Source organism: Schistocerca gregaria, chromosome X (genome assembly GCF_023897955.1).
Source record: "Schistocerca gregaria isolate iqSchGreg1 chromosome X, iqSchGreg1.2, whole genome shotgun sequence".
Taxonomy (NCBI): Eukaryota; Metazoa; Arthropoda; class Insecta; order Orthoptera; family Acrididae; genus Schistocerca; species Schistocerca gregaria.
In genome coordinates, this window is record NC_064931.1 from 560,222,178 (window position 1) to 560,242,194 (window position 20,017).

Below are 20,017 nucleotides of genomic sequence, written 5' to 3' on the forward strand. Positions count from 1 at the left end.
TGCCTGCCAAACCTACAACAACAACAACAACAACAACAACAACAACAATAATAATAATGTATTTGCTACAATCAAACCGCTAATAACCACCTGGAGAAACCTCTTTTACGAATCAACTTTCAACTGATACATTTTTCAATTTTTGATCCAAAACTGGAAACAAAAGACACTATACGCACATTGCGAAGAAGGCAAATTATGGTCATTAATGCACAACCTTTCATTTTTACAACTGTATGTGAACTCCTAGTGAATCAGCACAATTACCTTATCAATACAACACCTCTGGATACAGTGTAGAAAGAGTGATACCTTTTTACTATGTATACAAAATAGCTGTTGCTGTGCTATTCTCCAGAAGACTGTTTCAGGGAGCACAAGGTTACAGGAAACATGTCTGAGTAAGGGATTATCATAAGCAGTAATTTTCACAGCATAATTCCCACATGGTACGCATACCCACCAGTGATTATTGTGTGACAAGTATGTCTTCATTGAGTGAGCTGGCTGTTGTAATTAGTGATCAGTTTGCCATTTACAGACTATTGAAAAAAAAGATATGAAAACAACAAAAAATGAAATTAGACTGGCAGGGTAAAATCAAACACTTTCTTACAGAATAATTGTCAATCACTGTTTCATCTCACTTATTTGGTGCACATTTTTGGAAGGAACAGTTTTTTGGTCTAAGGTAGCTAGTAACACGACAAACCATTACTTACCTCCGCATCTGCAAGTCTCATTGGTAAGCCAACAACGAACACTAAGTTTTTTTGCACTACACGGACATTTGCTAGATGCTTTCTGTTCTCAGTTATCTTCTGCTTTCGTTGTTGATCTCTCTGTCGTTTCTCTGCTTTCAGTTTCTGTACTTCTTCCTGTGTGAGAGGTTTGAAATCCGCAGGATTCTCTGGATAGGCTTTGCGACATGCTGGGCACAGCCCATTTTCATCAGTCCTGATTCGATGCCAACAAAATCGGCAGATCTGCAAGTGAGTTGAACTTTCCTTTTATATTTGCCTCAACAAGCCAAAGAAAAACAAATACAGACAAGAAATAATTCATCCATAAAAAAGTGGAGTGAGTGGGAGAGGGGCAGAGGGGCAGAGGGGCAGAGGGGCAGAGGGGCAGAGGGGCAGAGGGGCAGAGGGGCAGAGGGGCAGAGGGGCAGAGGGGCAGAGGGGCAGAGGGGGAGAGGGGGAGAGGGGGAGAGGGGGAGAGGGGGAGAGGGGGAGAGGGGGAGAGGGGGAGAGGGGGAGAGGGGGGGAGGGGGGGAGGGGGGGAGGGGGAGAGGGGGGGAGGGGGGGAGGGGGGAGGGGGGGGGGGAGAGAGAGAGAGAGAGAGAGAGAGAGAGAGAGAGAGAGAGAGAGAGAGAGAGAGAGAGAGAGAGAGAATATTAATTATTTGAAACCACAGTAGAGATGCTTATTTAAAAAACATCCCTCTCAAATTACAACTGCTAGACTGAATGTAACTGTATGTTCAATATTTTACAGAATGCAACAATCTCAAAGGATGGTGGAAGTATTCTGATGTGGAAGAGTGAACATGGGATGAAATGAGGACCCTGATATTATCTGCCAATGTTTGCCACTGGAACATAGTAAAGGAAGCTACTATCTAATCATGTGCATCTATTTGTTCACTCAACTGTTATCTTTAGCAGACAATGCACCACCCAACTGCCTCTAAATTGGTTTCCGGAACATACTATACACGTGAGGGTACTTTTGTGCTGTCCCCTCCCAACGTTACTGACATCACACACACTGATCATTTAAGCTAGGGGACATGTTCATAGTTTCATCACAATAAAACAAAACAAAACAAATAGAATCAAACCTGGTAGCCACATGTGCATGGGAAGAAATTTATGTCATCAACTTCCAGTGGTTCCATACACAATGGGCATTCTACTTGTTCTTCTCCACTTTGGTTTAAAACCGACATTGTTAACAACTGAATTTTTATCGCAAATGCCTGAAAACAAAAACCATTTAATTAGTGACAATACCTTGTTTTCGTTTTGTTTAACTACTAAGTAGTGACCCTAAAAAGAAACAGAAATACATGATACACCTCAGTCTTATCTGTACAATGACTTCTAAAACTCTTCACAGCACAGAGTAAATTTACTTAAAACAAGTTTGTCAGAAAACAATGTTCACAGTTTAGCATTCCCATTCCATACTGAATGTTGGCAGACCCTGCAAGAAGTTGAGTATATCATACAGCAGTAAACTTACCAATCTCGTGTTCGTGAAGTGTTATAAACACACCTCCACAATAAGTTAACAGTGTAATAAATTTGCCATCAATTTCAATGAGACCTGTATTTCAACAACAACCATGTTAAACATACTTCATATCTGAATATTGTGTTCATGTTACTAAACATGACATGGAACTTTCAATTAGCACAGGGTCTTTCTTTCAGGTTAACACTTGAGAAGGGGTTAGGGTTATAAAGTCATCATTCTTTCCAGCTCCCAATATTCCTTTCATGTAAATTAAATCGCGTATCTAAATCTTAGGTTAAACATGCATTTTACACATTGAAACTGTTGTGTGTCTTAGACATAAACACTGTGATAATGTTAATGTAAGTAAAGAAAACAGCTTTCCTCTGTGTCACTACTCCTAACGAAGGCCAAAACTCATAGTGGTAACTATGGGCAAGCATGACAAGCCCAAGTAATAACTAGATACAATGTCCATGACATTTAGTAAATCTAACAAAAGATGTTTATCCATATTGCGTTGTTCATGAAGCACTTACAGTTCTTGTAAGCACATTAATTTCAGAATTTTATTTGATATGGGATTAGTCTCATTGAATTATTTGAAACACACGTTCACCACTGACTGCATATATTTATTGTAATTCTCTCAATTGTAATTTTTTTAGTGTTTTATGTACATACTATAAGTATACAACAAATAGAAATGATTCTCGGGGAACTGGATTTATCATACACTACATTGGCAAAAATGTTTATGTAAGAAAATCCACTCATTTTAAGTCTAACTTTAGATGTGTATGGACAACTAAACTATTATTTTCTTTACAGAGGCCTAACATTATAATGTGCCCTACTGAAAAACCCTCTATAAGACATTATATTTTATACTGTACTGGCATAATCTAAAAATAACAATTAATACCCCATAAAAGTAAAAACTTTTAGAAATTTTCAAAATACAGCTTTGAAAGCCAATTTTGTGATTCTTATGTAACTTCCCACATCACACTCCAAAATGGACATGAAAGTAAGAATAATAATAGCTAACAATGAACCATAATTCCAGTCAATATGCAGACACTGCACATAGGAAATTTGTTAAAAAATATAGATTTGGTATTAGTTTTGGGGTGAAATGATGCAATGTCTCATCATTTTCCAAAAAGTCTATAGTTAATCTACTTTGCATCAATAAAACACCCATGCCATTATTTGGTACACAATGTTGCATCTGGAAACAATTTTCTGGCCTTTTTTTATGGGTAGTATTCTTAGTTTCTAGATTTTTTTTTAAAGGTCTAAACACATGTTCAATTATCTGTGTTTGATGCTCACTGAATAGAGGTTACTGACTTTGACTGCTATAAACAGGTTGTCAATAACTTTATAGGACTGATTTTAAAGTAACTAAACCGTCCAGTTATATGGCCAAATGTATACAATTATAAGTTAATGCAGATGAGTAGGAAAAACAATCCCTTAATTTTCGAATATAGCTTTAGTAGTGTACTGTTTGACACAGTCATGTCAATGAAATGTCTAAGCCTATCATTACAAAGTGATATGAAATGGAATGAGCACATGAGGATGATAGTAGGGAAAGTGAACAGTTGGCTACAGTTTATTGGGAGAATTTTAGGAAACTGTGGTTCATCTGTAAAGGAGATCATATATAGGACACAAGTGTGACCGACTGAGTACCTTTCAAGTGCTTGGGATCACCATCAGGTGAGTTTTAAGGAAGATATTGATGCAATTCAGAGACAGTCGGCCAGATTTTTCACCATCATAATTTATGTTTTCCGTGATTTCCCTAAATTACTTCAGGCAAATGCTTCGTGGTTCCTTTGAAAGGGCACGGCCAACTTCTTTCCCCGTCGTTCCATAATCCGAAGGGACTGATGACCTCCCTGTATGTTCCCTTTCCCCAAATCAATGATGATTTAATTACAAAACAGTAGCAATCTTTTATATGACTGGTCTTGTGAACATTGTCAATATTTTCAAAGCTGAAACATGCCTTTATACAAAATCAGAGCACAGCTTTCCTGTCAGAAAGGCCACAGTTCGTCGTCGTCGTCGTAGTAGTAGTAGTATGCTACCCTATCCTGTGAAAGCTGCTTCATCTCCCAGTACTTACTGCAACCTAAATCATCCTGAATCTGCTTAGTGTATTCATCTCTTGGTCTCCCTCTACGATTTTTACCCTCCACGCTGCCCTCCAATGCTAAATTTGTGATCCCTTGATGCCTCAGAACATGTCCTACCAATTGGTCCCTTCTTCTTGTAAAACTGTGCCACAAACTTCTCTGCTCCCCAATTCTATTCAATTCAATACTTCATCAGTTTTGTGATCTACCCATATAATCTTCAGCATTTTTCTGTAGCACCATATTTCAAAAGCTTCCACTCTATTCTTGTCTAAACTATTTATCAACCACGTTTCACTTCCGTACATGGCTAAATTCCATACAAATACTTTCAGAAATGATTCCCGACACTTAAATCTATAATCGATCTTAACAAATTTCTCTTTTTTGAAACACTTTCCTTGCCACTGCCAGTCTACATTTTATATCCTCTCTACTTCGACCATCATCAGTTATTTTGCTCCCCAAATAGCAAAACTCCTTTACTACTTTAAGTGTCTCATTTCCTAATCTAATTCCCTCAGCATCACCCGACTTAATTCCACTACATTCCACTATCCTTGTTTTGCTTTTGTTGATGTTCATCTTATATCCTCCTTTCAAGACACTATCCATTTCGTTCAACTGCTCTTCTAAGTCCTTTGCTGTCTCTGACAGAATTACAGTATCGTCAGTGAACCTCAAAGTTTTTATTTCTTCTCTGTGGATTTTAATACCTACTCTGAATTTTTCTTTTGTTCCCTTCACTGCTTGCTCAATATACAGATTGAATAACATCGGCGAGAGGCTACAACCCTGTCTCACTCCCTTCCCAACCACTACTTCCCTTTCATGCCCCTCGACTCTTATTACTGCCATCCGGTTTCTGTACAAATTGTAAATAGTGTTTTGCTCCCTGTATTTTACCCCTGCCAACTTTAGAATTTGAAAGAGAGTATTCCAGTCAACATTGTCAAAAGCTTTCTCTAAGTCTACAAATGCTAGAAACGTAGGTTTGCCTTTCCTTAATCTTTCTTCTAAGATAAGGCGTAAGGTCAGTATTGCCTCACGTGTTCCAGTATTTCTACGGAATCCAAACTGATCTTCCCCGAGGTCGGCTTCCACTAGTTTTTCCATTCGTCTGTAAAGAATTCGTTTTAGTATTTTGCATCTGTGGCTTATTAAACTGATTGTTCGGTAATTTTCACATCTGTCAACACCTGCTTTCTTTGGGATTGGAATTATTATATTCTTCTTGAAGTCTGAGGGTATTTCGCCTGTCTCATACATCTTGCTCACCAGATGGTAGAGGTTTGTTAGGTCTGGCTCTCCCAAGGCTGTCAGTAGTGCTAATGGAATGTTGTCTACTCTCGGGGCCTTGTTTCGACTCAGGTCTTTCAGTGCTCTGTCAAACTCTTTACGCAGAATCCTATCTCCCACTTCATCTTCATCTACATCCTCTTCCATTTCCATAACATTGTCCTCAAGTACATCACCCTTGTATAGACCCTCTATATACTCCTTCCACCTTTCTGCTTTCCCTTCTTTGCTTAGAACTGAGTTCTTGATATTCATACAAGTGGTTCTCTTTTCTCCAAAGGTCTCTTTTATTTTCCTGTAGACAGTATTTATCTCACCCCTAATGAGATAAGCCTCTACATCCTTAAATTTGTCCTCTAGCCATCCCTGCTTAGCCATTTTGCACTTCCTGCCGATCTCATTTTTGAGACGGTTGTACTCCTTTTTGCCTGCTTCATTTACTGCATTTTTATAATTTCTCCTTTCATCAATTAAATTCAATATTTCTTCTGTTACCTGAGGATTTCTACTAACCCTCGTCTTTTTACCTACTTCATCCTCTGCTGCCTTCACTATTTCATCCCTCAAAGATACCCATTCTTCTTCTACTGTATTTCTTTCCCCCATTACTGTCAATTGTTCCCTTATGCTCTCCCTGAAACACTCTACAACCTCTGGTTTAGTCAGTTTATCCAGGCCCCATCTCCTTAAATTCACACCTTTTTGCAGTTTCTTCAGTTTTAATCTACAGTTCATAACCAATAGATTGTGGTCAGAGTCCACATCTGCCCCTGGAAATGTCTTACAATTTAAAACCTGGTTCCTAAATCTCTGTCTTACCATTATATAATCTATGTGAAACCTGTCAGTATCTCCAGGCTTCTCCCATGTATACAACCTTCTTTCATGATTCTTGAACCAAGTGTTAGCTATGATTAAGTTGTGCTCTGTGCAAAATTCTACCGGACCACTTCCTCTCATTTCTTACCCCCAATCCATATTCACCTACTATGTATGTTTCCTTCCCTCCCTTTTCCTACTCTCCACTTCCAGTCACCCATGACTATTAAATTTTCATCTCCCTTCACTACCTGAATAATTTCTTTTATCTCACCATACATTTCTTCAATTTCTTCGTCATCTGCAGAGCTAGTTGGCATATAAACTTGTACTACTGTAGTAGGCGTGGGCTTCGTGTGTATCTTGGCCACAATAAGGCATTCACTATGCTCTTTGTAGTAGCTTACCCACACTCCTATTTTTTTATCCATTATTAAGCCTACTCCTGCATTACCCCTATTTGATTTTTTGTTTATAACTCTGTATTCACCTGACCAGAAGTCTTGTTCCTCCTGCCAGCGAACTTCACTAATTCCCACTATATCTAACTTTAACCTATCCATTTCCCCTTTTAAATTTTCTGACCTACCTGCCCGATTAAGGGATCTGACATTCCACGCTCCAATCCGTAGAATGCCAGTTTTCTTTCTCCTGATAACGACGTTCTCCTGAGTAGTCCCTGGCCGGAGATCCGAATGGGGAACTGTTTTACCTCCGGAATATTTTACCCAGGTGGACGCCATGATCATTTAACCATACAATAAAGCTGCATACCCCGGGAAAAATTACAGCTATAGCTTCACGTTGCTTTCAGCCGTTCGCAGTACCAGCACAGCAAGGCCGCTTCGGTTAGTGTTACAAGGGCAGATCAGTCAATCATCCAGACTGTTGCCCCTGCAACTACTGAGAAGGCTGCTGCCCCTCTTCAGGAACCACACATTTGTCTGGCCTCTCAACAGATAAACCTCCAGTGTGGTTGCACCTACGGTACGACCACCTGTATCAGTGAGGCACGCAAGCCTCCCCACCAATGGCAAGGTCCATGGTTCATGGGGTACAATACAGTTTGTAGTAATACACAGAAAGTGATAGAGTAAAACAGAAGTTCAAAAAATCTTCGGCATTCCCCAAGGAAGCGTTATAGGCCCTCTATTCTTCCTGATCTACATTAACGAGATAGGAGACAATCTGAGTAGCAGTCTTCGATTGTTTGGAGATGATGCTGTCATTTACCGTCTTGTAAAGTCATCAGTTGGTCAAAACGACTTGCAAAATGATTTACATAAGATATCTGTGTGGTGCAAAAAGTGGCAATTGATCCTGAATAAAGAAAAAGTTTGAAGTTATTCACATGAGTACTAAAAGAGATCAGCTAAATTTCTATTACGCGATAAGTCACACAAATCTGAAGGCTGTAAATTCACCTTAATACTTAGGGATTACAATTACAAATAACCTAAACTGGAACAATCACATACATAATATTGTGGGTAGAGCGAACCAAACACTGTGATTCATTGGCAGAACACTTAGAAGGTGCAACAGGTCTACTAAAGAGATTGCTTACACCACGCTTGTCTGCCCTTTTCTGGAGTATTGCTGTGCGGTGTGGGATCCCCATCAGGTGGGACTAACGGATGACATCGAAAAAGTACAAAGAAGGGCTGCTCGTTTTGTACTATTGCAAAATAGGGGAGATAGTGTCTCAGCCATGATATGTGAATTGGAGTATCAATCATTAAAACAAAGGCATTTTTCATTGCGACAGGATCTTCTCATGAAATTTCAGTCACCAGTTTTCTCCTCCAATTGCGAAAACATTATGTTGGCACCTACCTAAATAGGGAGAAATGATCATCACAACAAAATAAGAGAAATCAGGGCTCGCACAGAGAAATTTAATTGCTTGTTTTTCCCGTGTGCTGTTCGAGAGTGGAACAGTAGAGAGACAGCATGGAGGTGGTTCATTGAACCCTCTGCCAGGCACTTTATTGTGAATAGCAGAGATGTAGAATTGGAGATGGGCATGGGAAGGGGCACAGGAGGGCAGCAGGGAGGGGGGGGGGGGGGGGGGGGAGATGGGTAGGGTCAACAACTGTAAGACAAAACATACCCACAAAGCTCTTTTTCGACCAAAGTGTCCTGCATTAGGTAGTGCTAAAATTGGCCTTTATTATTATTTTTTTAAAAATGTCTATGAGATGAGGATCCTAAAACATAAGCTTGGGGAAACCCTTAAAAGGACATAAATGTTTGTAAATTATGTTTGCACCAGGGCCAGGTGCAGCTGAAGGTCCCTCAGGCCCTATACTGAGGTGTTTGTTTATCTGATACTCCGAGGAGCGTAGGGGACAACCTGCACCACAGTACTAGGCAAGGTCTTGGTGGAGGTGGCTTGCCATTGCCTTCCTCCGACAGTAATGGGGATGGATGGATGGATGATGATGATGATGATGGACACAATAACACCCCGTCATCTCGAGGCAGGGAAAATCCCTGACCCCGCCGGGAATCAAACCTGGGACCTCGTGCGCGGGAAACGAGAACGCTACCGCAAGACCACAAGCTGCGAACTTGTTTATACCTACATCCATATTCTGAAGGCCACTATGCAGTGCATGGCAGACAGTTCCTTGTACCACTACTTGTCATTCCCTTTCCTGATCCACTTGTGAATGGAGTGAGGGAAAAACAAATATCTACATGCCTGCGTACAAGCCCTAATACCCTTTATCTTGCCTTCATGAACCTTGTGCGAGAACTATGGTGGTGGCAGTACAATCATTCTGCACTCAGTCAAAAATGCTGGTACTTTAAGCTCTCTCAATAATGTTTTTCGGGATTCACCTACCAGCAGCGTGCCTCTGGATTGTCTCAATTTCTTTCTTTAATCCAACCTGCAACTGACATTATACTGTAACAGTTGTTGATTTTTATAATTACAGTCACTCTTTCTTACAAATAATAAGACCAAACTTGCTACTTGTATGCCACCAACAAGTCACTTAACTTTAGTTACATCTCCATTTATTTAAAGTGGTACAAGCAACATGAATACAAGCCATCATCATATGAATACAGTGGTGGTTCCCCTAATCCTAAGATGTAGCTGTGGGCGGGCCTAGTGTGTGTCCAATACGCAACTGACATAGTGTGATTGAGTCCTTTAAGGATGTTCAGAAAGTGTATCACCAAGTAGCAGTGGTCCTCTCAGTTATTCCTAGCTTATTTTGGATGATACTGACTTCCTATTACCTATTCCTTTCTTTCAAAAATACACCACACAATTGTGATCGTAGATGAGTGCCCATCTCTCCTCATCTCTAGTGCTTCCATTGTAGTTTTGTCTTTGACTCATTGCTCAATAAATGTTAACCAGTATTATGTGATACCTGAAATCCAGATAAATGTGTGAAGGTCAAAAATTAAATCTTTAAAATATGTAGACTAGTGAATACTAGGGGGATAACACTGGTCTGTCACTTGTAGACTACTGAGCTGCAGCTCACAATGAAAAGTTTCACAGGAATGTTGATATGTTGTTTTAAGAGTAAAAGAATAAAATATAGTGTGCCTTTAGTGAACAGACTTATGAAAATTACAAACCGGTGTCAGAAACGCAAGCAGCAGAATTGTGAAATTGGAAGGAAGGAAGGTAGGTATGGATTAAACTTCGTATCCATGACGACGACATTAACAAGAGGCAAGTAGTACTGAAATTGTGTGTAGCAGAATTGTTTGCCTGGTAAAAGTTAAGAACAAGGGCACTGCTGTTACCGATTTGTTTGACATAGCAATATTTGCAGTACTTGCTGCAGCTAGTTTTAAGCACGTAACTGTCACTGTGACAGCTAAAATTTATGCTGCCCATTCATGTTCCAACTTAACCAGAACCTCCAAACATGCAATGTGTTTAAAAAATGGCTACCTGCAAATGCACAGAACTACTAAATATGCTACACCACATATTCTGACAATTGGTGGAGGGTGAGGAGAAAACTTAGTTACGTGTCCCATACTCCATCTGCATCATTTTTGTCACAATGATAAAGTATGAACAATACTGAAACCTACAATTTAAACCACAAAAGCGTATCACTTATCTCCTTGCCTCTCACTGTAACCTAAAACTATCCTCCTTTTGACTATGCAAAACTAATATATTGCCACCTACATCCTGTAGAAGAAAAGTGTCCAGGATGGCACTACACCTATTTTTAATTACAGCTATTCACTTCCAACCAAAACTGCTGCTTGTGATTGAACTTTCAAAATACAGACTACCAAGAATATTTACATAAGAATCTTTGACGTAATTTCAGACATGATTGCAATTCAGCTGACTAATTGAGTGGAAAGAGGTACCAAATTTTTAAAAAAAGTATAGTAAACGAGTTGAGAATAATAGCTGGGATGACTCCTGTTAATGTAATTGCAGATACTGGCATCACAATTTAAAGCAACATTTATCTTAGTAATCTGTGGAGAAGCCAGTGTTCCATATAAACAACAATACAAGCAAAAAGTAAGCAGACTTGATACTGGAAAAACTACACGACAAAACTGAACAAACTACCAGCAAATAAAGCTATGGATTTATCACAATATGAGTCTTTATCTATGGATTTTTTCATCATGCCTTGGTAGAAAAATTCTATATTTAAGGTTGAACAACAAGCTAACTGTTTTTGTTTATTTCTAACTAATTTGTGGTTTATTGGACCGTCGTCAGGAAGCAACTGACTTATGGATGCTAGTCAGTTGTTTCCTTACAGTGGCCCAATAAGCCAAAAACTAGTTAGAAATAAACAACAAGCAGTAAAACAAAATCAGTTTACTAGTTATACAACCTTAAACACAATGAATATTACACTGCACAAGTAGCTTTCAAATGAGATGACTCGAGGCAAATCACATTTTAGTACTACTAAGTTAAGCAAAGAGAATTCCTTATGTGGAAGCTCATTATATGTTAGAAATAAGTCCATACATTTAAATAGACTTGTATATTAATTTAAACATATATTACAAATGCTTTAATGGATCTTCCGGCTGTAGATTTAATTCACAGCTGATAGGGAGCAAGATATTATGTACTACAAAAGTAACAAGTGTACCTAAATGGGGGAAAGAAGTACTGTAAGGATACTTCAATATAACAGAAATAAATGAACTTCTGTAGAATCAGTGGATTCATAAATATCTAGTAACAAACTAAGGCAACAGAAGATATGTTAAACAGGATTTATGTTGCGTTTTTCAAAGCTTTCTTAGTAGACAGAATATCCCATCACCTTTTGGGCATGCATCTGAGACAGAAGTATTTCTGCTGCCAATATTTCAGCCAATAACCATACAGCCATCTTCAGTAAACTATCAGAAGGGATACAGACTGTCCACATGCAAACCTGTAAGATGATGGGATAGGCTTTGTAGTAATAATATTGTCTGGAAACAAGGATATAGAAGCATGTTCAATACGAGTCATCAGCTTTGACCAGCAACATGCGACAAATGGTGTAAACAACATGGCAACAGTAATATGATGATATTAGCATATTTTTTTTTTTCAAACGGACTGAACAACAAATCAGTTTGTCACCACAAGCACATCTTTTTAGTCTCACATGCATTGGCTTCATCAACTCTCAACAAAACCATTACCTTCCAATCTAAACTATACCCCAGGCTAAGCTACAGATCAATCTTCCACCAAAACCAGTTTTTCCCATTAATTTTCATTGGCTTCACCAACTAACACCAAAACAGAATATACGCACAAAAAAGTGGTGCGACAGCAGCCATTAACATTATGTCGCTGGCCAAAGCCAACGACTCCTATTGAACATTCCTCTTGACCCAGAAACAAACCTTCTTACTGTAGTGTATACAAACATAGTTAAATACATAACATAAAGGACATACACCCTTAAAGCTGCATAGACTGACATCAACCACCAAAACATTTTATGAATGGATAAAGACAGGAAAAAAGGATTGTCATTTAATAATATGACAACAGTGATGTCATTCAAAATAGAGCAGATACTTGCCAGGAACAGTTAATAGAGTTAATCAGGGCCTGTTAAAGGAATCATCCTTTGCATACACAGAAGTTAAATTAAGAGAAGCACATGCTTTGAGTGGTAACTGTCCCAAATAGCACCATAGGGCCTTAACCATTGCACCATCTTGCATAGGGAAAATATTACAGGCCTATGTGACACAATAAACTGAAATCAAAGTCACAAGAGTCTAAAGCTTTACAACTGGCAAATGTTTAAATTCTCTTTCTACTGTCTATGGAAATAACATTGATTTAAGTGCATTCCTACACAAAAATAATTCAACTGTAGAGTTTCATTTGTCACAGAAATTCCATTATAACATGAAGCACTATATTATACATACTGACCATACAGACAGATTGGGGACATAACCTACTTAGCAGAAAATGTTTTACGAGTCTGCTAGTCACAAGACTATAAGTTTTAAACGTCAGGTAATTAGTGTGGATGAAAAGATGTGAGTTTTCACTGAATGCTCTATGTAAAGAATGGTCTGCCAGTTCTCAGGCAATAACAAGTAGACCAAGGTATCAAGTCTCTTAATGACACTTTTCACTAAAAACGATTCACCAGCAACTGCAGAATACATTATTTAACATTCACGTCTATAACTACTATTGGAACAGAACTGCTACATCACAAATGTAACAGATCTTCACTGGATTCCAAAAGTTCCTTGGGACACACACAGGTCTATCCATCGTCCCATTAGGCATAGAAATGTTTAAATTAATTTTATTTTGCTTAAAAGGGCAGTTGTGTCATGCACCTGCACCTAACAAAGAAATACAATGTCACAAAGTAGTATGCACAAATTATGTTGTCTTTGGCATTCTTCGACGATTTCGAGTAGTAACCGAATTATAAATAAGTTAGCGGTACTGCTTGTAATATAAAATAATGAAAATGAGGGTCTTGGGCTCTTAGCACCGTAAATTTCATTAAATTTGCTAAACACAATTACCACCAAGACGCATATGGTGTTGCACGAACAACTCACCTATAAAACTAGTTTTTAAGTTTCTGACTGCTCTCACAATGTCTGCGGGAAATAGGCACATACCCAGTTGCTTTATGGGCTAGAAAGAAACATTTATAAAGCTGAGAGATTAAAGAATCACAAAACCTCTCCAATGGTAACAAATTATAAACACACAGAAACGCACTAAGTCAAACTCAGCGTCTATGTAATGTTTGCCGAGTATGTGAGAAAAATTTAACGAGTAAACATAAGTGGAAATTACAATGTGGGAAGTATCACTCATCACCTGATGTATCATAGAATTCTTCCTGTACTGTCAAACTGCCATGTTGGTTATTACAAGATTTTTTATAGCACTTCCGTTCTGTATTCAAGATGTTAACATAATTTTTAGAGTCATTAGTATCATCCAGATATTCTTCGAAGTTAGATATCCCGTCAAGACTGACCAATATTTACGTCACTGAGTTACGATTCCTGACGTCCGAAAGTTAGTACAGTAACAACAGTCATTGCGAGCGATTTCCCATACAAAATGACTTCAAACATATCGTTTACCTTTCACAGTATCAATTCAACCTATAAACACAATTTCGTCGTTTCCGTTTCACGTAATGATAGTGTTTACTGAATTCCACAATCAACAACGAAGCCTACCACGAATTTCACAGTCGACAAAATCGAGACTCTGCGCAGATGTTCGACGCAGTTCACTACATGTATGTAGTTGATGTTGTACTGTTAGAACAGAAATTTTTAAAAGATTGATTATAGCTCACATACTGTCATATTTTACAATAATACTATGTTAGTTCAATGTTTTGTTGAGAAAGGTTGGCACAGAATATATTCTTTTGTCATTGCAGACATAGCTTTGACTCCGTTTGTACCACAGTTCGTGAAAGCAGAACTTACCATACCAATAGTGTTACAAGAAGCTATTTGCTTACGCTTATTTGTTACTGCTTTCAAGTTAACAGCTGTCATCGAACGAAATATATTACAGTATATTTACAAAAATGCATTTTCTTTTCTACAAGCTCAAAATAGATAATAAAATAAGTAAACAGTTGTGTAGCTACGTAGAAAGCAAGTAGATCGCATTTGCCTTGTTATATTTCTAATTTTCAGGTGATAAAATAATTGTTCGAACTACTGACTTCATCTTCCTTCAATGGTGGCATCCGCCACAGAACTCGTTTATAATTGTCATACTGCGCTTCCAAATGTTAATCAGGAAATCGATTGTCAAATTTTGGTTTACGAAAATCAAAAATATACTTTTTGCGCAGTGTGATGCCTTTTGAACAGATTGTTGGTGTATTCTCATCAATTCTTGTTTCTTGCGACACCTAAATGAGCAAATGTTTTCATGTCGCCGTGAATTTCACGCGTGTTGCATCGGGCCCATGTCACTTATATGTTCCTGGTGATTAATACAAGAGTTGATGTATTATTGCGAAGACTCAGATATTTACTCGTCAGAACTGGATGGTGATCATCCGCCAGAGTGATCTGACGATGAAAATAGCGATACAGGAACTGCCTTCAGTAGATGTCTCCTCATCTCAGTTCTTTTCACAACAATCGAATCAATTGTCGCAACAGTGAAGATGACGAGTAAAGATGGAGTGGACTGGAAGGTCCCTGATTCGTCCTCTTCGATGAGAAGTCATCCCGAGTTTATCACATCCCTGCTGACAAGCTCGTTCTTATTTCTGAAAAAAAGTTCGTGCAAAACTGCCTCCGCTGTTACCACCCTGGTGAAAATATTGCAAATGATGAGCAGTTACTTCCAAATAAAGCAAGATACAGGTTTACCCACTTTCTTCTAAACCAGCTTGGTAAATGCGGACTCAAGTTTTGGATAGCTGCAGACTAATTAAATTTTCAATGGCTTTCCATACCTACGTAAGGAGAAATGCCGATCAGCCAGCTAGTGGGAGCGTATGTCCTTCTTAGCCTCATGGAGCCATTTCTAAACGAAGAAAGGAACGTGACAACAGACAACTTCTTCACATCCCTTCAGCTTGCCAAGGAATTGCAACCGAAGAAAACGTCATTAGTGAGAACACTGAACAAGATTTTCCGATAAACGCCTGGTTAGCACACTGGACTCGCATTTGGGAGGACGACGGTTCATTCCCGTCTCCGGCCATCCTGATTTAGGTTTTCCGTGATTTCCCTAAATCGTTTCAGGCAAATGCCGGGATGGTTCCTTTGAAAGGGCACGGCCGATTTCCTTCCCCATCCTTCCCTACACCGAGTTTGCGCTCCGTCTCTAATGACCTCGTTGTCGACGGGACTTTAAACACTAACCACCACCACCTCCGATAAACGCCCAACTGCATGAAGAAGAACAATTCTGACTTATCTTCGAAAATCATACTGAAAAAGACTGATAAGTCAGAGTGCACTTGACAATCTACCAAGGGAAGAAGAATGAGAATGTCATAATTCTTAGCAAACAAGATCCTGATGCAGCAATGAGCGAAAAATGAAAGAAGAAAACGGAAACTGTTACCTTCTGCAACCGCCACAAAGTGGAGTGTGGACGTCGTTCATTAAATGACTCGTAAATATCCCACTAAAGTTGCTTGCAAGATATGGCCGGTGTATGTCTCTTTACAATACCCTAGACATGTCAGAAATGAATGCGTGGATCATCTGCAATCAAATAAATAAAAATATCCTGAAGGGTAAAGCGTTCATTCCTCTGTTGATAAATAAACTCACGAACGGGAAACAAAAAGAGCAGGACAGGAGCAAGAATGCCAATCGACCAGACAAATCGAAAAAGCGAAAGAAGTTTCAAACTGGGATGTGCGAAGGATCAAAGACTAGCGGCATATATGAGAAATGAAAAAAAACTATTGAAAATGATGAGCAGTTACTTCCAAATAAAGCAAGATACAGGTTTACCCACTTTCTTCTAAACCATCTTGGTAAATGCGGACTCAAGTTTTGGATAGCTGCAGAGTGTGCTCAAAGTGCGATATCAATTTGTAGAAACAAAAAAGTGAAATAAATGAAAAAAAATGTTAGGAATATTAAGAATAGGTCAGATTTCTGGGTGAAAATGCAACAGTTTTGTGTCCAACAGAAGGTTCTTCAGTTCCTTTTGTGTTTCGTGTTAACTCTCAACAAGAATATATGTCGTTTTAGGGTTTAGTTATTTCGGTATTTATTTATTTCTTCTTTCTCAGCAAGTTCTTGAAGTAGATTAACGAAAATTAAGCCAAAACACTATGAAACAGGTAATTAAATTCCAGTATTAATATTCAGTTCAGGGAAAATTCTTCGAAAACTATACCAGTATTAAAGACCTGAATGTAATAATTGCAGTTTCGATTTAGAGAATGACACTCTTTACCGAAGTGCCTACGCTGTGAAATTGCAGCCTCAATAGACAATCAGAGACGAAAATAACTTTTTAATTAATTTTATTGGTTTTTTTGGACGAAAATAAAAACAACGGAAACTCAGTAAGACTTAATATCATTGAAAGAACGTAAAGTATTTGTGACAACAAAGGCATCAGTACAAGTATTTACGGCCGGCCGCGGTGGTCTCGCGGTTCTAGGCGCGCAGTCCGGAACCGTGCGATTGCTACGGTCGCAGGTTCGAATCCTGCCTCTGGCGTGGATGTGTGTGATGTCCTTAGGTTAGTTAAGTTTAAGTAGTTCTAAGTTCTAGGGGACTGATGACCACAGCAGTTTAGTCCCATAGTGCTCAGAGCCATTTGAACCATTTTGAACAAGTATTTACGCAACTAGGTTGACGTGGATTTAGCTTAGAACAAAGTGAACGGGCATGGATTACGATGACGAAGAGAAATCGACTAGTTACAGCGCACAGATGTACGCTGTCCATAGGTCCTTTACAGTTTTCTTCTTGAGACCATCGAATTCTGAGCGGTCTACAGAGTAACAATGTAATTCCGACTAACTTGTCTGTTACTCCAGTAATCTTTATTTGTGTGAAAATACTTTCACAAGAATGAAAAATCCTGCAATATATTATCACAAAAACATGGAAGAATGCGGTATCTCGCAGGCGCCTATAGGCCTCACACATTTACTTGACCGTCTCTGAGATCGGCGGAAGGTTGTGTTTGTGCCACTCCGGAATATTTTCACTCTTTGTCAACCTTAGCTACTAGCAGTATTGTGCCCCGTAACAATAAATAGCAGTTATGAGTATAGTGTTGTAAATATCATTTACAAAAATGAGGGAATAGGCGGTACCTGGTGCTTCCAGCGACTAGTCGTAAACTTCCGCGTCAGTTCCGCGACGCATTAACCCATTACACGTTGGTTTCTTTTAAACGGTATGAGCTGGCTGCTCTGGGAAAATAAGGCAGGGGTCGTATCAGCAGACAACGTGCTACGAGCCGATCGCGAGTTTCTGCTCCCAGCAGCAACCGCTCAGGGGCGAAGAAGAAGTGTTCGATCAGTATTTACAAAAATGTAAAAGGACAATGATGTGGTTGCCATCGCTGCGGGAACAGCTCAGCATAACGTCGCTATGCTGCTCTTCCCTCGTATTCAGTGAACCCATGCACGCGGTGCGTGTCGACCAACTCTTCATCAGTATCAAAATATTCAGAAAATATCCCTGAACAGCCTGTGACATTTTTCCTGTGGAACTGAGATTCACCCTGTAGAAGGACTTCCACAAAGAAATAGCAGATAACAACACTTCCTTATGTATCGAATAGAAATTACTGTTTCTTTGGCCAATTCACTCTATGCTTTCTCTTAAAGAATTTTTTCAAGTATTTCCCCGACTTTTTATGGCATTGTCCGCCCCGGTAGCTGAGTGGTGAGCGCGGCGGTCTGTCACGCCAAGGGGCCCGGTTTCGATTCCCGGCTGGATCGGAGATTTTCTCCGCTCAGGGACTGGGTGTTGTGTTGTCCTTATTATCATTTCATCACAATCAGTGGAAGGCAACGGGAAACCACCACTGGAACCACTTCCCTAGACGCTCATGCGGAGGACCTCTCTGACAATACCTGCCGTAAGGCAGAACACAAAGTTTCAAGTTTATGGGAGTAGTGACCTACTGTCCGTTGTGCAGACAACTGTACGCATCCTCGCACGTGAGGAAAGAATTAACTGGCAGCTAGCTTCTTATGTCATCCGGACGCAGCATGCCTGTAAGGGCATCTACTGTTTCGTTAGGAACTGAAACCTACTCGAAACGCCGTGCAGGCAGCCAGAAATGTAGAAACAACACTTGGAGCCAAAAGAGTAAATGAAATAACGACATGGCGAACTCTCGAAAATGATGTGGATGGGCTCTCAACTAACCGTAATTAAGTTCTGAGGGTACGGAAAATGCAGGTTAAAATTTGAAATCCCGTCAACGGCGTCGTCGTTTAAGTGGAACGCTTAACGGATGGGCAAGGATAGCGAAGGACATCATCTGTTTCGTATTTAATGGAATCATCGCAGAATTCGCCAGATGTTACTACAGGAAACCACTGAAAATCTAAATATGAACGACCGAACGGCGTTTCAGCCCTGCCCTTCCCGAATCCGTGCGAAACTTCTCTTGGTCAGGCGGTTAGTAGGAGAGTTTTGCAATACAGCCTCAAAAATTTAGTTTTTCTAAGTAATTTTTATAGTTGTAAGTGGTTTTTTGTCTTCAAAGCAACTCTTTTTTCAAGTGACTTCTGGGAGATATGAAAATTTATCCATTGCCGAAGCTATCTGGCAGCTTTCCATCCCTAGCAAATCGCCGTATTTGCAACAGAGTCCTCAGTTTTGGAAACAAGATAGTCATACGGAGCAAGCTCAATGCTGTACCTAAGGCGATCAAGTACTTTGAATAATACTGCAGCTAGATAATTATTTTTTGTTGGCATTTTGGAGTATTGTCACAGCGAAGGAAGAAACTGATGGGTCTGGGTTGTCTTCAAGTGATTTCGGGTCCTGTTTTCTTTTACAGCTGAGCACCACGTGGCTCAACTCACCATTTATGGTGAAGAAAACTGGTATTATCCTCTCCTCAACAGATCAGGAGTTTAGAGATCTGACAGGTGTGTTCTCATTCACAGAGATTCTCTTCCTAATTTATGATATAGTTTGTACATTTAGGGATAATGCTAGGGAAGGATACAAAGTGGGATGAACATGTGGAATGAGTAGTAAGGAAGGTGATTGGGAGACTTACATTTGTCGGAGGTTTTTTGCAAAGTGTGGTGCATCTTTAAAAGAAGCAGTGTACAAGACGATAGTCGGACCAGTTATAGAAACCTTCTATAATCTGCATGACAACAGATTTCGAACGGATTCAGAGACTTGTTGCAAGGATTATAACTCTCTCTCTCTCTCTCTCTCTCTCTCTCTCTCTCTCTCTCTCTTTCTCTTTTTCTCTCTCTCCAGTTGAACAGGCCTCGGAAGGCCCAACGGTACCGACCGACCGCCTTATCATCCTCAGCCGACAAGTGT

The 20,017-nt window shown here is 39.5% G+C and overlaps 1 protein-coding gene across 5 annotated transcripts in view; it reads right to left on the bottom strand.

Annotated features, from left to right (window-relative positions):
• Positions 1 to 14,261, bottom strand: part of LOC126297449 (alpha-protein kinase 1-like) — a 188,400-nt gene extending 174,139 nt beyond the window's left edge. For 2 of the 5 annotated variants that reach the window (XM_049988306.1, XM_049988302.1), the window contains exons 1-3: positions 13,848 to 14,261; positions 1,843 to 1,980; positions 723 to 986 (exon numbers count right to left, since the gene is read on the bottom strand). In XM_049988306.1, coding sequence (XP_049844263.1) covers positions 723 to 986; positions 1,843 to 1,980; positions 13,848 to 13,859 — 414 coding nt within the window. In that variant the 5' untranslated portion in view covers positions 13,860 to 14,261. Of the gene's footprint in view, positions 1 to 722; positions 987 to 1,842; positions 1,981 to 13,579; positions 13,659 to 13,847 lie in introns of all 5 variants that reach the window. The other 3 variants (XM_049988305.1, XM_049988304.1, XM_049988303.1) reach the window with 3 other exon arrangements.
• Positions 14,262 to 20,017: the final 5,756 nt, after the last annotated feature.